General features: G+C 36.3%; 1 protein-coding gene across 4 annotated transcripts in view; it reads right to left on the minus strand.

Moving 5' to 3' along the window:
• The window catches only part of EPHA7 (EPH receptor A7), a gene marked incomplete at both ends in the record, with an annotated part of 159,046 nt that overhangs the window by 21,431 nt on the left and 120,137 nt on the right, over positions 1 to 17,478 (minus strand). For 3 of the 4 annotated variants that reach the window (XM_080341817.1, XM_080341814.1, XM_080341815.1), the window contains 6 exons: positions 830 to 891; positions 1,452 to 1,637; positions 5,743 to 5,868; positions 9,785 to 9,840; positions 10,529 to 10,637; positions 14,656 to 14,824. In XM_080341817.1, the coding sequence (XP_080197943.1) occupies positions 830 to 891; positions 1,452 to 1,637; positions 5,743 to 5,868; positions 9,785 to 9,840; positions 10,529 to 10,637; positions 14,656 to 14,824 (708 nt within the window). The remainder of the gene's footprint in view (positions 1 to 829; positions 892 to 1,451; positions 1,638 to 5,742; positions 5,869 to 9,784; positions 9,841 to 10,528; positions 10,638 to 14,655; positions 14,825 to 17,478) is intronic. The other variant, XM_080341816.1, reaches the window with a different exon arrangement.

Consider the following 17,478-nt stretch of genomic DNA (forward strand, 5'->3'; position numbering starts at 1 on the left):
GCAAAGAAACTCATTTCAAACACAAGTTTTATGAGATAAAGCAGTACATCCAGTTAAGAAACATGAGTAGTTAATGTACTAGAAGTAACAAAACTTGTTAATCCCTATAAATTTCTGGCTAAGTCCTGACAAGCCTCTTCTAAGAGAGATTACCTGATGCACAGGTCTTTATAGTTTGCCTGTATGCTCTTCATCTCTCAGCATAATTATTTGTATCAAGAGAATAAGGACTATCTCCTTTTAGAGATACAACAATACAACAAACATAATCTTTTTGTTCTCTATAGGGTGTTCATATATCATCTCACACTGTCTTGTACATCTGGTAAGGAGTTTAGAACACACACTCAAAAAATACTAAATTATTGTGAAATTGCATTGCTTTTTTCCTTTGTTCTTCTCTTATACACAACCACAGTTCATTTAGTGATCCTTGTATACTGATTTCTACCATGTTGACACAATAAAATTCTTCACCCAAGAGGCAGAAGATTGGGCCTTAGGTATCAGTAGTTTTAACTTCAGGTGGTGGCAATAATAAAACCCATCATTTCTATGCCACATTAAATCACCTAAATTCCTAGAATGTTCCCATGTGGTCCTGTCTGATCCTCTCATTTCTGATCTGGTTTTGCTGAAATAACGTAGTGAACTCATAGTAGTTGTCAAGCTTCATTTCAGCCTGAAAAGCATTTTAATTATATGAATATCATGCATGTATACCTATATAGGCACATATCTAAACCCACATTTTTAAAGGTGACAACATATAATATAATATATATATCACTTAAAATATGTTTATGTATGTTTTCATTTTGGTACTCACCCTAAGAAATGCATCTAAGGCCCCATTCTCCATGTATTCTATTACAATCATGACTGGTTTCCCTGAAAGAAAAGAAGACATATTTTGTTTGAGAAACTGTAACGCAAATGGAGTGCCTTTTTTTGATAAAACACATGGTACTCCTTTGAAGGACTGAATCAATGAGACAACGAACATTTCTGAGGCCTCCAGCACTGTTACTGAGCTCTAATAAGTTCTTAAATGTCTGTGTGGAACGTGGTCATGATTCACAAAATTAAACCATACAAATCAAAATGTCAGTGTGTTCTCCTAACTCCTGCTGTGTGAACAGGACTCTGGAATAATGACACTTCAGATAATATAAAAGGACATAAGAAACCTTATCTCTCTGCATGGTCTTTGAGGCTAAATGGAACTAGAAAAATTATATATTTCAAAGTACTTCATCTTTTAATCATGCATGCATCATAATTTTTTTCCTCAGGTTGTACCATAAAGTAAGTATTGTTTTAGTTAGTCACGCATCAGGAGAAAATCCATTACGAGTGTGCAGCCTAATTTGAATCTTTGACCATGAATAACCTAAAGTAATTTCTGCCATTATGTTGTTATTTGACTGACAGTTGGAGCCACTGCTTACCTCTAGTAACAACCCCTTCTAAGTGAACAACGTTGGGGTGGTCAAACTGTCCCATGATGCTAGCTTCACACAGGAAATCTCTCCTTTGCTTTTCAGTGTAGCCAACTTTCAGAGTTTTTATGGCTACTGCAACATCTCTCTTGCCAGGAAGCTTTAGACGCCCACTGCACACTTCACCAAACTCTCCTAAAATGAAGTAAATCAATGCTGAATTACTCCAACTAGAATATCAATATTTCTCTTAGGCCTTGATTCAACTAGCCGCCTAAGTATGTGTTTAAATTTAGCATGTGACTGTTCATATTTGAAATGGATTACTTAGAAACACAAAGACAGGCATGTGCTTTAAATGAACTGCTGACTGAATACCTTACAGAGTAAACACGTCATGTTAAGTCAATCTACAAGACTCTTATTTGAATATTTCATAAGACTTGTTAGTAATTTGTCACATTTTTTCATAAATAGGCAATAAATATGAAGTAGTTTTTATAAGAAAACACTATTACAGAAATAGTAATACCATTTCTAAGTGAAAATGTAATTCTGTTCTACATGGTTTCCTTGCCATCTTTAGATCCGATGGGCTTTTTTCTTTCAAAAGGCATCTCTCTCAGAGCTACTTTTAATTTAACATCATTATGGTGTTAAATGAAGCACTACATTATTACCTTCAAGTAGGATAATTTACTTTGCAGATTATGAAATGAAAGGTGTGACTTATAATAATTTTGTTACATTAAACAAACACAAGCATACACTAGAAGTTTGTAAAAGGCTTCTAAACTAACAGACAACTGGAACTTGAAGAAGTATGTGAAAAAAATTGCCAAACAACCAAGAACAATACCAGAAAAAAAAAGCCCCAACAACTGCATGGAAGCACGTGAGATGTGGAGATAAATGCCACTACTATTGAGACTGTGAAGGATTTAAGGATTGTCCCATGCCTCACAGCCATGTCACCAGAAAGGAAAATAAAGACCTCCTATTCTGTGATCAGGAAGAAAGATGTCTTGAAATATATAGGAGAAAACGTTAGTAACATATACTGAATGAAGGGGAACATCTCTTTAAAAAGCAAAAGATTCATCGCAAAAATATTTGATAATCTGGTACTTTTAAAATTTATCTGCAGTATGGGAGATAAAGATCCAAGTCCCTCTTCCAAATCAAATCAAGTCAGAAATTTATCTCCCACATATCTATGGAGTGCCTTAACTTTAAGCTATTGAGTATACACAAGTATGCAGACACACCTATATCCAAGACATGTTATAGGGTGAGTGCTGAAAAAAATTATTTGTATGAGGAAAGACTAATATAGAGACTTTGACTAGAGAACTCCTTTGGACATAGGCTGAGGTCCTCAGAAACCTGGTGGGATCAGGACTTAAGTGCTCATACACACTGTCAAGGCATCTGGCTGGCAGAGGAGAGAGAGGTATGCCTGGAAACGGGGCTGAACGCCTGAATGCCTGAATACCTGAATACCTGAATGTTTGAAGTGTCCTAGTGGATGAATTCTGTTTAGGACACTGCCACCGTTCCAATGCTACTGTTCTCTTCTCACCCCCAAAAGCAGAGCCTTGGCTTCACCATTCTCCAGACCAGATAGAAGTGTAGAACTTTGGCCAAACCTTAATATTTCCTACCAACTTGTTCAGGCAAATCTCCACTCAGCATGGCTGATTTTATGAATCTCACAGGAGATGACTGCATACAGAACTGAATTCCTCTCTCTCTGTTTTATGCTAGTTGAATTAAGGTTAGCTCAGATTGACTCCATATACCTCTGCTAACACTGTGCTGTACTGGAACTAATTGGCTAGATAGAGTACAACTGTTCCTGCCTGCACAGGTGAGGCATTAGCATCAACCCTCCTTGGGTACTGGTGGTGTTGTCTGAATTTCCATCTCATAGCTATGAATACCCTGAGGCACAGCTGTGACGTACGTAACAACTAGCTGTTCATGCCCTTAGTTTGGTGCCTTGACCTCCCACTTGTACTTCATTAGCATTATGGATGACTATTAATGAATTCACCACTCACCTGGCTCACAGCTCCTAGCCACAAGAACTTACTAAAGGATAATAATTTTCTCTAGTAATACCTTCCAAAACTGTTTTTTGTTCCATGTTGAAAACAAAACATGTGTGTGTGTGTATGTGATACTTCAGATCCAGGTAATTAGGATACTTGGCACAGGAGATGCTAAGGCTTAGCACCTTTCCAGCTCTCTGTGATCTGTTTTTGATTGATTTCCAAAAGCAGATCACTCACACTCAGACAAACCAGAAACTTGAACTTGGATGTTATGCATTTCAGGCCAGGATGCTAGCCATTGCACTACTTTTATTCTGAAGAAAATAGTATATTCAGCTGAAATGATGCCCAAAAAGGATCCACAAAATATGGCAACAGGAGAGGGAATACTGGACAGTCACACAGCCACTAGCTCAGCACGTCAACAAGAAAGAGACTGAAACAAAGGATGTGTGGTATGAACAAGGACTCAACATAGTGGACACCATATTCTGTGTCTGACAGGTGGCCGCAGCAGGGTAGTAATGAAAATGTTGGCAAGGAAAGCACATATCCCTCATGCAAATTGAGCACAAGCATACTTGCTGCCTGTTTGTCTGATAGCTGACGTGGCCAGGATTGCTGATGTGTATTGAGACTGCTAAGTGGCTTTTCTGGTGCTGTCGCTAGTACAAATTCTATATTCTTCTTTGATGTGTGAGTTTCAGCTGCTTCTTTGGGTCTTTAACGTTCTGTTGTTCCTGGACTGCATTTCATTTCACTCCTATCTGCTATCTACATCAACAGGTTAAAGCTGTAGCTACACCCCATCCACAATATGCTATTCACCATAGCACTTCTAATTAACTTTCTTCAGTATGACTAATGACACATGTTAGTTTTTTACTATCACTCGTACTCAAGAATAAATTCATCTGCAGTCAACAAAATTAACATTCTGGAATTACTCTGTCACAACAGTGAAAATACATTTTAAACTGTATACTCTTTGCAACTGAAGCGTTTTCAATGTTTTGCTCAGGAGGCATAGGCAAAATCCAACTGAATATATCTTTGTGCTCTGAGCTGTTGCTATGCTGATAGTTTTTTAACTCAAAGCAAAAGATAAAGCTCAGTAATTTTTCTATGCTAATCTTGATTTTAAATCTTGTATATTATGTATTTATTACAAGAGATGCTGCCATTCTAGCCTCACAAAAGTTATTAGTTAGCAAGGGCTGGATTCTTATGGTCTTACTCATCTGAAGTAATAATTTGCTCAGCAGTGTTGTTAATTTCAACAGTACTACTCCTTGATTAAGACATGATTCAACATGAGTGAGGTTACATTAAGGAGGCATTGTGAATTCTAAGTGTAAAGACTTTAACACAGGTAAACCAACTTGTTTTAGAGATATTTCTTCTCTTTTTAAATAATGCCACAGTATGTAATTTACAGTGCATATCAAACTACAGGGTGATTTTAAAAGTATTCTACTAATACTTTTATAAAACAACAGGAAAGCAAAAGAACATTTCCTCCAGGAATCCAAAGTATTTGATATTTTTCTTACTCATGGAAACTTAATTTTACTACATGGACTAGTGCAATAAAAATGTCACATATCTTATTAACGCAAACAAATGAAACTGCCTTTTTAGAGCATGAACACCATGTCTTAAGTAGGTGGTAGACAGTTCAAGAGGAAGAAAAGCAATGTAATGTTGGTGCAATTACAATCAGTCATGAGAAGTTAAACAATAACTTTTTGTATTCATAAAATATCAAAAAGAAAAATGGTAGAACAAAAAACAGCCTTAGGGAAGATTTTCCTAGTCTCTATTTAAGATTTTGTGCTGCAGCCAGTTTTCCCTGCGTACAGGAACAAAAATTCAGAGGTCAAAGAGCCCTCTTGCAAAAGGAAAGCAAGTAGAATTTGCACTCATGCCTAACGCCTTTAATATGTAGCAAAACTCCCCCCCCAACTACAATTTTAACAGTAGATACAGAATTAGAAACCCACAAGATTTCAATGTCAAGCAAGGCTCTTCATTTACTTATTTATTTGGGTTTTGTAGGGTTTTTTCCCTCTGTTTGTCTTTACATTTTAGAGGCGAGTAAAGCTTCATTGCTCTTAACCACTCTGGCAAATGCAAAAAGTTCTTCTATACTTGAGGCATAATTATTTGCCTGTCATTATGATGTATGAGTTTCGATCCCAGCTAAATGGAATAGTTGAATTAGGAAGCCACGGCAGCCTTACCTGCACCAATCACGCGCTCAATTTTAATACAAGAGGCATCTAGCTCCTTGGCGAATTGATGGACAGCTCTATTTGGGTCCTCATAGGTTTCAGGGTCGATGTAGGTTTTGGTGCCTGGAAATTTAACTGTAATGATGTAAGAAAGCATGACTGTGATGAAGCAAAGGCACTTATTGTGCAGTCAGCCCAGGAATTTCATTATGCAGAGTGCTTCTTGGAAGAGTGAACCTGCTTCCACGCTGCCTGAGTCAGAGCCGCTCTGAGAGGCAACTTTAGTTTTAGGCGTCATCTGCAAGCATGCTAACAGAACTACACAATCCCATCTCTAAAAATTACTAACATTAGCATCTGCATCTCCAATGTGAAGTGAAAGAAGTAATAAATGTTAAATAGTGCTCAATGGAATAAAATGCAAGGATTGAGCGGAAGCAAAAACAAAGCAGGGGAAGGGGTATAAGAGCAGCAGGTGAGGTGAAACTTTCTTTTCTGTTTAAGGACAGCATATCTTCTTTTCCCAGGTTGCATAAATAGGGTTTCTTTATGTTATCTCTGTCTTCTAGGGGGATTTGAAAGTCTCTTTCACCTACTTCAATTTGCTTGAACTACTGAATATAGTATTATTTACATGCTGTGGCAATAGTCAGGCTGAACTATTCATAGCACTCAGAATTTATATCCTTAGTTATGTTTCTTGCACTAGAATATGAACATAAGAAACACTTGTAGTCAACTTGTAAAGGCATATGAAGGGGAAGTGGGCTCTGCAGCACAATTATTCCCTCTCTCAAGCACCTAAGTGAATAATATGGTGCAATTAGTTTTTTGCTCCCTTTTTCTCCAGTATAGCATTTAGTGCAACTCAGGCAGCACAGAGCTCTGGCTGGTATGTAGTTTTTTCCCTTAGTTAGCTGCTGATTCAGGAAAATTATTTTTTCCTCTTCTGGTGAAAGTAGAAACTTCTGTTGAAAGTAGAAACTTCTGGTGAAAGAAGAGGAATGCTGGAAATCTATTAATCAAGCATTTTTTTTATGAAATAAAATCAGCTCACAGGGATTACAATTCTGAGCTTTAATTAAATCAGTGAATCAAAACTCATTATGAAAATACAAGAATGTTCCTCCATTAATTGATATACTGATACACAAGAACAGGATCAAAAGTCAATACAAAACATATGATAACTTTTTAATCTTTTAATTGAACATAAAATATTTTAAATTTTAACATCTATTGAAAAATACCATAGTAATCACGTGTATTTATGTTTCAGACAGTATTAGTGACCAAAAAATACCCTAAGCCCTCAAAAGAAGGAAAAAGCTAGAGAAAATGTTTGAGTTATCCAACAAATTTATATCCAGAAAAATTATTTGAAATGTTGCCCAGATGTTATTATCTACCACATTATGTATTTAAATAGATGTTCTTCCAGTTGTACTGATAGTGCTACAAATTTTTAAAATTATAAATATTTATTTCTTAAAACCAAAAATGACTAGAGAAAATGAGAAGAAAGTAATAGGTTAACCTCATATGATAGTGCTTTCAGGCAGGGAGACGGAGGAGTCATCCTCTTGTGTTTGTGATAAGGGGCCTGGATTGGAGGTAACCTTGTGAATCTCAAAAAGGTCTCTGATGGTTCTTTATTCAAGCTGTCATAAAACATTTTGTCAGACCAAGGCTATCCTGGCATACCAATGTGAAATAATGCTGGCTTGGATTTGAAGACATTGTTAGAAGAAAATGGTAGGAGGAAACCAAATATAAATCTGAATTGCTTGACTAAACTCCTGCATTGTACTTGTATCTTCAAGTGTAGAACTTAAGGTCACAGAGAGTTGAAGGGAACAGAAACAAAGTATTTGACACTCTATTAAACACAGTACTTTAAAACCTGCTTTTAAAAATGGTTACTTGTAAGTTTTTGTATTAATTAAGCACTTGTTATAAGTCACATTTTTGAAAATTCAATCTGATACCTCAGCACAGAAGAGGGTTGTCTAGATGTTATGAAGCAAAAGGACACCAAATTGGTATTCACAGCTTTGTGATCAAGTTCGTGTTCACAGCACTGGGTTCTATCTCATTCTGTACATGGTTATCAAAGAAAATTAAACACTAAACTTTCAATCAGCAGATGATGAAAAAATAGCTTGGCAAAAAGTGTCTTCTATTTGGTGCTATGAGTTTAAAAGACTGTGTATGCTAACTCTTCTGACTGATTTGCTGGATAACCAGATTTCTTGAAAGCCAAATGATCAAAATGAAAACTTATAAAATCTCGCAATTTCTGGATCAACTATGAATCATTATGTAGCAACTTTCATATTAATCTGTTTACACTTTCACTGAAACAAAAAATGCCACCAATAATTGAGATGAAAGGAATTATTTAACTACTATATTGTTTTTGCTTATATACTGACATACAAGAATACATATCTGATCTTGTTCTTCAAGGACATAATGGGGATTTTAAAAGTGAAAGCAGCTCTTCTGAAGACATGAAAAGCTTACACTGCATCTAAGAGACGTAAATTTCATATCCATCACTCCCAGAATAGCAACATTTAAGTAATATCAGACTTTTACTGAACTCTTTAGAATCAACTGCACTGCAAAGTGCATGATAAATAATTCTTATCCCATTCTTATCTCCCACCTTTCTTGCAGAGATTATGAATTGATTGACTAAAGCTGCAATGATGTCACTACTTAGTTTCCTACTCACTGCATTTCAAGTAAACGATTTAGGTAGCAACACACCCAAACTCAGGGAGAATGAAGAAATTCCCACTGATCTGATTTTTTCAGGGCAGAAAGGTGAGACAGAAACCTTGATTTTGAGTGGAGCCTTGTACAGAACTACTCCTTTAAAGAGACATGCATTGAGAAGATCCTACAAATTTGTGACTAGTGGGTACTTCATTCTCCACGTGATGTTACATTCTCATGATTTTAACATATGTAAAATTAGATAAAACATATTGCTTTCATTAAAAAATCTGATGGATTTAAGCTACATCTGCAATTATTGGTAGACAACAAAGGCTATATACATCACACCACGACTGAATGTCAAGTTCTGCTGATAGGAGGTATGGGAGAAGACTGGAAACCCAGGCATTGTTCTGTGTCAGAACTTGGAGTTTAATTCTGTTATGTGATTTTGGATGCTAAAAATAATTTTGGAATTTAGTTTTACCATACTTCCTGAGCTAATGACTGATTCTAAAAAAAATGAAAGTATTTTTAATTTCCCAGGTCAAAATGATATTACAAGTGAAATGAAAAAGGGCTAAAATAAAATTTTTTAAAAGACATTTTGATAAAAAATAAACTATTCTTGCATGAGCCTTCCTCTCCCCTTAAATTTTCAGTTGTCATTAACCAAAGAAAGATGCATTTTATTTAATTTTTCCGGGGTCCTGGCATAAGTTCGGGTGGTAGCTGTGATTTTAAGAAGAGGCTTTAGGTGCTATTCTTCACTAAGCGAGTGATTCTAGAACAGAGAACAGTAATAAAGTAGCTCACCTTTCTTTTCACATTAAATATTCTATTTTTAAGGGCTATATGTTTTGTAAATATTGATGCCACAGTATTCACAGTAGCAGAAAACAGCTGCTGAGCAGAACAGCTTCATTGTTAAGGTGATGCAGAGACCCATACTTTTTTAATCTGAAGTTTGCCTGAGGTAAAGATCATACAGTCACTTAGCCAAAGGTCTCGCAAATACTGCCCCTTAGAGGGATCATTAGGATGGTGTGAAACATGTATTTAAAGCAACCAAGAAAAAAAAAAAAGGCAAAATGAAAACAACAATATATCATACACATGTATAGAAATAAAACTGTCTATGTGAGCAACGTTGACTTTAATCTGCATTCTTTTTGTTTAGGTCACATTTTCACAGTGTCTAACTTCCCACTTGCTATTTACACAGCATTTTTTAATTTCTTATGGCTTTCTCTCCAGTTTAGTGTTGTTTTAGTATTGCAGTTGGTAATTTTTGAGAGGGGGGGGAAAAAAGCAAAACACTTACAATGAAAGTAAAGTTCTTCATCCCCTTCTTGATCAGCTTTGCTATAGCCACAATGCCTGAAAAGAAAAATGTCAGTTTTACTCATAAATAATGATTTGCTTCCTCACATTTAAAGTCCTGACAACATCAGCTTTGTGGGCTGAGATTTTTAGTCACTGAGCACCTAACTCCCGTAAGCCCTTTGAAAGTTTCAGCTATAATTCTCTTGACAGAAGAGTTTTAAATAAATCATGAACAGTTCTAATCAAAAGGCTTTTGTACCAAATACCAGTTGGGACAGGTCCTAAAGAGAAAATTCTAGTTCTGGTGAAAAGCTTCTACGGATAAAACAGAGGATTAAAGAACTTGAAAGTAGAACACTGTTTTACATGATGGTATTCTTAAACTTACTGCTGTGCTTCTTTTTCTTGAATGTAAAGTCATTTAAAGGCTGATCAGATAAAGTGTCAGACTTCTACACGTAGGAAAACTGAACAGAAAAAGGAACTTTTAGGAGTACAGGTAAAGAACCTACTAGGGGTTCCTTTTACAGCACGTTTACATAGGACAAAAAGAACATCTTGATTTAAGTATGTCTTGCCAAAGAGTACAAACTATAATTGATAAAGGGATTTAAATGAAAATGGTCCTTACTAAAAACTACTTCTGTTTGAGTTCTGCAAATTACCATCCCAGATTAGCCTATGTCTCAAGAAATCACAAGAGTGCAGTCAGATGTGCTTGTGCCTATACAAGGTGCAATACCTTCTCCCAATGATGAATCCAAACACCATGAAGACCAGAATGATGGTTCCTGCCACAGCAACCACAGCTATGATAATAACAGGATTCTGTTCACTGGAAACAGCTGTGGCTACAAACAGAGCACAGAATAGAGATTAGTCTAAAATTATTCCCTACAAAGGAATTGCAAAAAATCAAGTAAAGGTTCATGAATTGCAGACTGTTAGTTTACCTTTTCAGTTGCCTGAAACTATTAAATTGATAATGTTAGCCTGAAAAGGGGCCTCTGTTGGAAAGTCATCCAAATGTTGGATGAGTTAATGATCGTCTACAGGGAGTAAAAAGGAACTATGTTGGAATTGATTTGGTCAAAGTGGCACAGACATTAACCAAAAGCCAGCACCAGCCACTTCCACTCCCTCCTACAGCTGTGCTGCCTTCTGTTTTGCTCAGCGGTTGACTCCTTCCTGAAAGGAAAGACCTGGATGTCCCTGTGAAGGGGGAGAGTAGGAGAACAATCCCTGAAGAGTTCTTCTTCTAGCCTGCTGCCCAAAACTGGTTGATGTGACTTTGAGGGTATCCAAGGAACCAGTGTCTTAACTATAAGAATAATGTTTGAGATGACACACTATCAATTAACACATATTTCCTAGTTAGCGTATTTCTATCTCTTACTGCCATTAATCATTATAAATTGCTATTATTACTTATTCATTTCTGTTAGGAACAAAAAGGTGCTTCCACATATACAAAATTGAATTCTCCGTGCTTCAAAGAATTTACATGCTAAAATATCCACACATTATTGCTCTTTATTTTCAGATATGCCAATGCTATTAATATATACAAATGTTTGCATGTCACATCAATGTAAACTGAGGATGTAAATAGCCTCAGAAACCTCCAAGTTTGTTAAATATTAATACATTGGGGCCCAAAATCTAATGAAGGTGGCCATATATTCAGTCACATTAAATAAGTGCAGCTCTACTGAGCGTCATGGAGCTTTGCTGGTTTGTAACATAGAGGATATAGCCCAATAAACTGAGAATACAGGAGGGGACATCAGGCAGGGATCCTGAGCAAGGGACTGTGAAAGTGTGAGTCATTTGGAAACAGCAGAGAGACAAGAAAAGGGGTAAAAAAGCAAACCCAGCTGACAGCTGATTAACTAAATTGTGGATGGTTAACTCTGGCAGAGGTAACTGAAAGGAATGTCTACATGAGGATTTTATGAATTCCACAGAACCAGATTCCTGTTACAGGCTTAAGAAGTTCCCATAGAAACAAACAAACCAATCTTTTATTTGATCTGTCCTGGGAGAAGTGAGCCAATCAACATGATGTATTTGACACTGACCTGTACCAGCTGCTCCCCTCAAAAAACCAAATTCCTTGTTATTCCACACAGATACAGAATAATACTAATTGAGGGGAAATGCCCAGTTTCAATTCCTAAAGAAACTTGGTAATTTTTTAATGTTCTAGCTAATGCAGATAAGGAAGATCTCATTTTTCATATTGATCTTTAACTGAAAAGAACAAATGCTTATTTTTGAGTAACTAAAGAAAAAATCCTTATTTTTTAGTAGCTGTAACTTTCTCAGATACTCAGATAAGTAAGATGCTCCTGCAGGCCTGCACATATCCCACTTGTGGGACTTTTAGGAAATCGGTGGTCACTATTTCATGCAAGAGTGTAGGGGCATACATAACACAACTCAGTTCCTATAACATCACCAGGCCATCGAAGCAGACATTCCCAAACATGGGAAAGTAAAATTTATGTACTATACAGCATTTCCTAAACCAGTTCCTGTCTCTCCTTGAACTTCAGTGCAAACCTCACTTGAAAGTCAAGAAGAGGCAGCATCCTGTCACAACAGGGTGCAAAGCTGTATCCATATAAGACAGCCTGGAAAAATACCCACCCCAGCCTGTCACCTAATCTAGCAGCTGAGCTAAGTGCATAGAGGTTGATGTGTGTGAGTGGGTTGCTCTGCATAACTGCCTCACAGATTTTAGGTCTTGACACATTCTGGAAGCAGGCTGAGGATGGAAAAAGGGCTCTGGACTCTGGAAAAAGTTGGAGGCATGGTACACTGGACAACTGGTAATATAGGTGGGATCCAATGTATGATGTATTTTTACATCTTCCTTGATGAGAATTATATTCTACAATGTCCTCTCAAGATCATGGAAAATACATCACTTTAAAAATGTTCTTTAATGACAGTAAGGAACCTTTTACATGGCATGTCAAAACACAAAGCTGGCCTGTGACAAGAGAAAAATCTGCTGTGCGTACTGGCCAAGTATCTCCCTGGTTTATATGCAGTTTTTCATCACCTGAGTCAGAAAAAGGGTACATGGGCATGGTCAGCGATGCATTCATTCTAGAATTTCCTAGTCTTCCATATGTTGACCAAACTCCAGTCAAGACTTTACCTCTGAAATTATCTTTGCTAACCTCAGTAGCTACAACTGTGCTTACATTTGGTATATACAAATTACCTACATAATTAAGGAAATGTTGTGGAAACATTTTGGTCTGCTAATTTTAAACCATTATGGACAATAAATTAGCTAATTAGAAGAAACCTATGACAGATTATGACAGACTTTTAATTTGTTTTCTACTCAAAATAAGAAATGACTTCTGGCTCTACCTCATGTTCTAATTCTGTAAAATGGGAATTCTGCTACTGACTCTAAAGCAGAACTCTATGGATGGAAAGCATGCTATCAGACACAGAGCTAATAATATTAGTAATAACAGTTTATTGCTGCTATTATGATAATTACTATTTCAATTATGTCTATTAGATATGTGGTCTTTTTCATTACCAATAGTTTACATATTCTGTGTGGAACCAAGCTGGAATCAAGACCCAACTACTGTGTTTTAAGAAAACCTACAAACTGTTCATGCAGCACCTGGCTGCAATTAATTGAATGCAACAATGTGCATCCACACCTTAGATACTCTGCATAAAGTGTAAAGAGCAAAGTTGGCATCCCTACCCTTTCAACCTGCTGGCTAAGTATTCTCAGCTCCATATCTGGCTGATCTGCTGTGTGACAGGTCGACATGAAGCAAATGACCCTAAAAAAGCATAATCAAATTTGGGTCTGCGACACAGTGGTGAAGCTGCAAGTGACACAGGCCATTCTCATGAGTGGGCTTATGGCTGCCAGTTCTCAGTGATTGAAGAGTTTCTTTCTGAATACCCAAAATGTGGAAGATTTTCTCTAATCACGAATGCTCATATCTACATTAGTGAGAAAAACAGGTATCAGTGTCATTTTTAGACAAATAAAGGAACAAAATTGGTTTCAGCATTAAGGAAAGAGCAAGCTCTCATGAAGTGTTATCCCTCTGCTGAGATGTCACAGCCACATTCTCTGGTGCACTGTACTCAGAGAGTTTGTACTTCAGCTTCATACTTTCCTTTGTGAGAGTTTTGGAGAGGTGTTTTTTTTTTTTCCTTTACATAGTTTACACATTATTATATGAGAAATCTAGTATCTTTGAGACTTCTGTTTCTTTATTAAATCAAGTTGAAACTAGCCAATGAACTCAAAAGACACTGAGGATGGACATACAGCTTAAACAAGACACACACATAAACAAAACTATGAAGAGTCTACTCCAGCAAGGGATTGGACTAGATGAACTTTTGAGGTCCCTTCCAATCCCTAACATTCTGTGATTCTGTGTGTGAAATCAAACAGGGAAAAAACAACCTGGAGATGCCTCTGTGGGCTGAAATCTCCTCTTCCCTGCTCTACCCAGTTACAGAAGAATCTAATAGAGTTATTCAGGTCACCATACTCACTTCTCTTGTGGAGGGAAAGAGGTGTGTATTTGAATGAAAAAATCTTTTCTTGATGTTACAAGGACATCAGAGGAGAAGAATCTGATATGTTACAAATCCTTTCCAGCTAGTTAGGAGAGTATAATCTGTAGTTCTGTGGTAAAACTATTAATTGAAGCTTATTCTTCAAAATACAGCAAGAGCAATCCACCTTCCTGAAGAACTTCATTCTTTCTAGTTTTAATAATATTACCTATGACTCTTTCCTGTCTTGCTTTACTTGCTACTTCTATTGAAAGTGTTAAACTTTCAATAAATCTAATTGTTCACCTGTGGCTTCTTCAAGTGTGGCAACATCCAGTCTGGGGCTGTAATTTCCATAACCAGCAGCAGTAAAAGCACGAATCTGGAAAACATACACTGTTCCTGGCTTTAGGTTATTAATAGAAGCTGAAGTGGACTTGGTTTTCACTGTTGAATAGGTCCTTTCTCTTTGATCCTGCAAACAATAAGACAAAAGTTTAAATGACATTTACAGGTCAGATTTTATCATGGTTGCACATCAGCAATTGAGAGCCAGCCTGGGTAGTTTATCTCAATTTGTTGAATGTTTTTTTTTTTCCCAAAATAAGAAATAAAACATACTCTGTGGAGTATTACAAAACACTGTCAATGAAATGAAGAGCTCTAAGTGCAACATAAAATTCAAATGGGATGCTCATGTTGTTACTCATAGAACATCCAGATATAAAATGTTTCTTTGGCTCCGGTTACATTTTGAGAAATTTTGATAAGTAAATAGTTTCACCTCAGATTTCCAGGGGAAACTATGGGGTCTAAACAGTTCAAGGACAGGGAAATCTGTATTTTTCATGGTCATAACATCTTGCCTTGTTACCTTCCAAAACCTTTAAAATGAACAGTAATGTCAATGTATAAATGGCTGGATTTTGCACAAAATTCTGATATACTTAAGTCAGTTTTCATTTAGGTTTGGGGTTTTTTTGTGTGTGTTTTTTTGTTTTGTTTTGGTTTTGCTTGTTTGTTTGTTTTTCTCTGGCTTTTAGTCTTTTTTCAGGTTTTAACCCTATGAAATCAAGGAGAACCCAGGGAAAGAAGCTCAGTATGACACCATCCGAAACTGGAGAAGTAAGAATACAAAATCTATGAGCAATAACTCACTTTCAAATACTAGAAAAGCTGCATCACAGATCATTACAGTATTCAAAATGCTCTACTTATTCATCACATTTACTGATCCAGATTATCTTTCAGCATAGATATGTGCAGCCCTGTTGATTTTTGGTGGCAGATGCAACCCTGATTTGAAGGGCAGAAGAGATGAATTAACCAACCATCTGAATGCAACGCATGACCAGAGAAGCATGAGCCGAACGAGGCAGTGATAATGAGACAGATACAGAGGGAAGGAATAAATCTGTAACTCATTTCAATAACACTTCAGCAGCTAAAAATTATAGAGAACCTTCCCCTTTGCAGACAGTAGAGCAGCAAAGGCTTTTGCTGAAATACAGGGTTAAATACAACATATAAGATTCTTTTCTGAGATTCAGTCATGGCATCTCCTGGGTCTTGTCCAGTCTGTCATTTCAGTAAGCCTGCTGGCTTGACTAGCAATTTTTCATATCTTCTCCAGGACGGTTTAAATCATCTGTAAGTAAGGACCATGGTGGAAAGTATGTTGGTATGTGAAAAAGAACAAGAATGCTTGAGAGATGAGAAACAAGTGCGTGGAAACCATAAACAGTCATGTTTGGGACTGTAAGCCACAGTGGAATTTCAGAGTTTCAGTTTTGATGCATAAATGGGGCTTATTTGAATTTCCAATAGTTCTTGCATTAAAAATAAATAACAAAGAAATAAAAAACCCGTGCTAGAAATCTCACAGGACAGGCTTACTAGAGAGATTTCAGGCAGTTTCCATTCCAGTCGTAGCCAGAAGTGAGAGGTGAAAAAAACACTTATCAGAACATTTTGGAACCACATAAATGTTTGATTTAATTTGGCTCTAAAACAACCTGATTTTTTTTCTTTTAAATTAATGGGCCAACACACAAACTGCCTCTCTCGTTCTGAGCAAGAAGTTTATGCAGCAATTTTCGAGCTGAATAGCATTATTGTGGAAGGAAGGCAAGCATTTAAGTATTTGTGTTGAAATTCTCTCCCCAAATTAAAAGGTACATAGTTTAGTTTAGCTGTGACTGTAGGATGAGCTTCTTATTCTCCTTTACTAATTTCACTTTAACAAGTATAGTGCTGGTAGGTTTCCTCCCATTACAAAACAAGTTTAACATCAGTTCTTGTCTTTGCAAACATAGGAAACTAGCAAAGAAATTCTGCTGCTTATGTAAAGTAACATGAATATACAGGAAAAATAGAAAAAAGTCACATTCTGGAAGTCGTCCTTTTATGAAATATCTAGTATCTTAAGCATTTTTCTGTAATTTTTCATTACCTATTTATTTTATTGTAACAGATTGGAAATCAATCTGCATATTAAAAATAAAGGTTTGAAGGTTTTTTTGGTTGGTTGGTTGGTTGAGGTGGTTTTTTGTTTTGTTTTGTTCTTTTGGGGGGTGGAGGGTGGGAGAACATTTTTGCCTTTGGTAAATGTGCAAACTTTTTTTTTTAAATGTATGGACTTTACTTGTGTGTATGCACACACACACATGCTTGAGGGACAAAAGTTACTATTAAAATTACTACAATTCCCTTAAAATAATTGTTTAGCTATCTGTACATATCTGGTAAATTTTATAATAAAAGTCATTAAAATGAATAACCTAAACTGAAGGTTAGAATCAACAAATAAATATTTTACTCCTCTCTCAAATCATATAAAGATCTTTTGATAACTATGTGTGTACAATTCAGCTTTGAAAATTAGATGTGGCACTTGATATTAGATCCAATCTGGTCTGAATTTACCTGATTCTATGTTAACTGGGAAGCAGACATGGTCTTCTTGATATAGAGGTGATATTACCTTTTTTTGCAGAGATGAAATATCTTCACAATTGATCACAAAGGAGCTCCTCTGTTCATTTCTTTGTATTTTTATTCTTTCTTTTTTCTCCCAGAATGCTTTATAAAAATTAGGAATATGTTATGTGCTACAATAAGTTTCCCAGG

This window comes from Nesoenas mayeri, assembly GCF_963082525.1.
Source record: "Nesoenas mayeri genome assembly, chromosome: 3".
Classification (NCBI taxonomy): Eukaryota; Metazoa; Chordata; class Aves; order Columbiformes; family Columbidae; genus Nesoenas; species Nesoenas mayeri.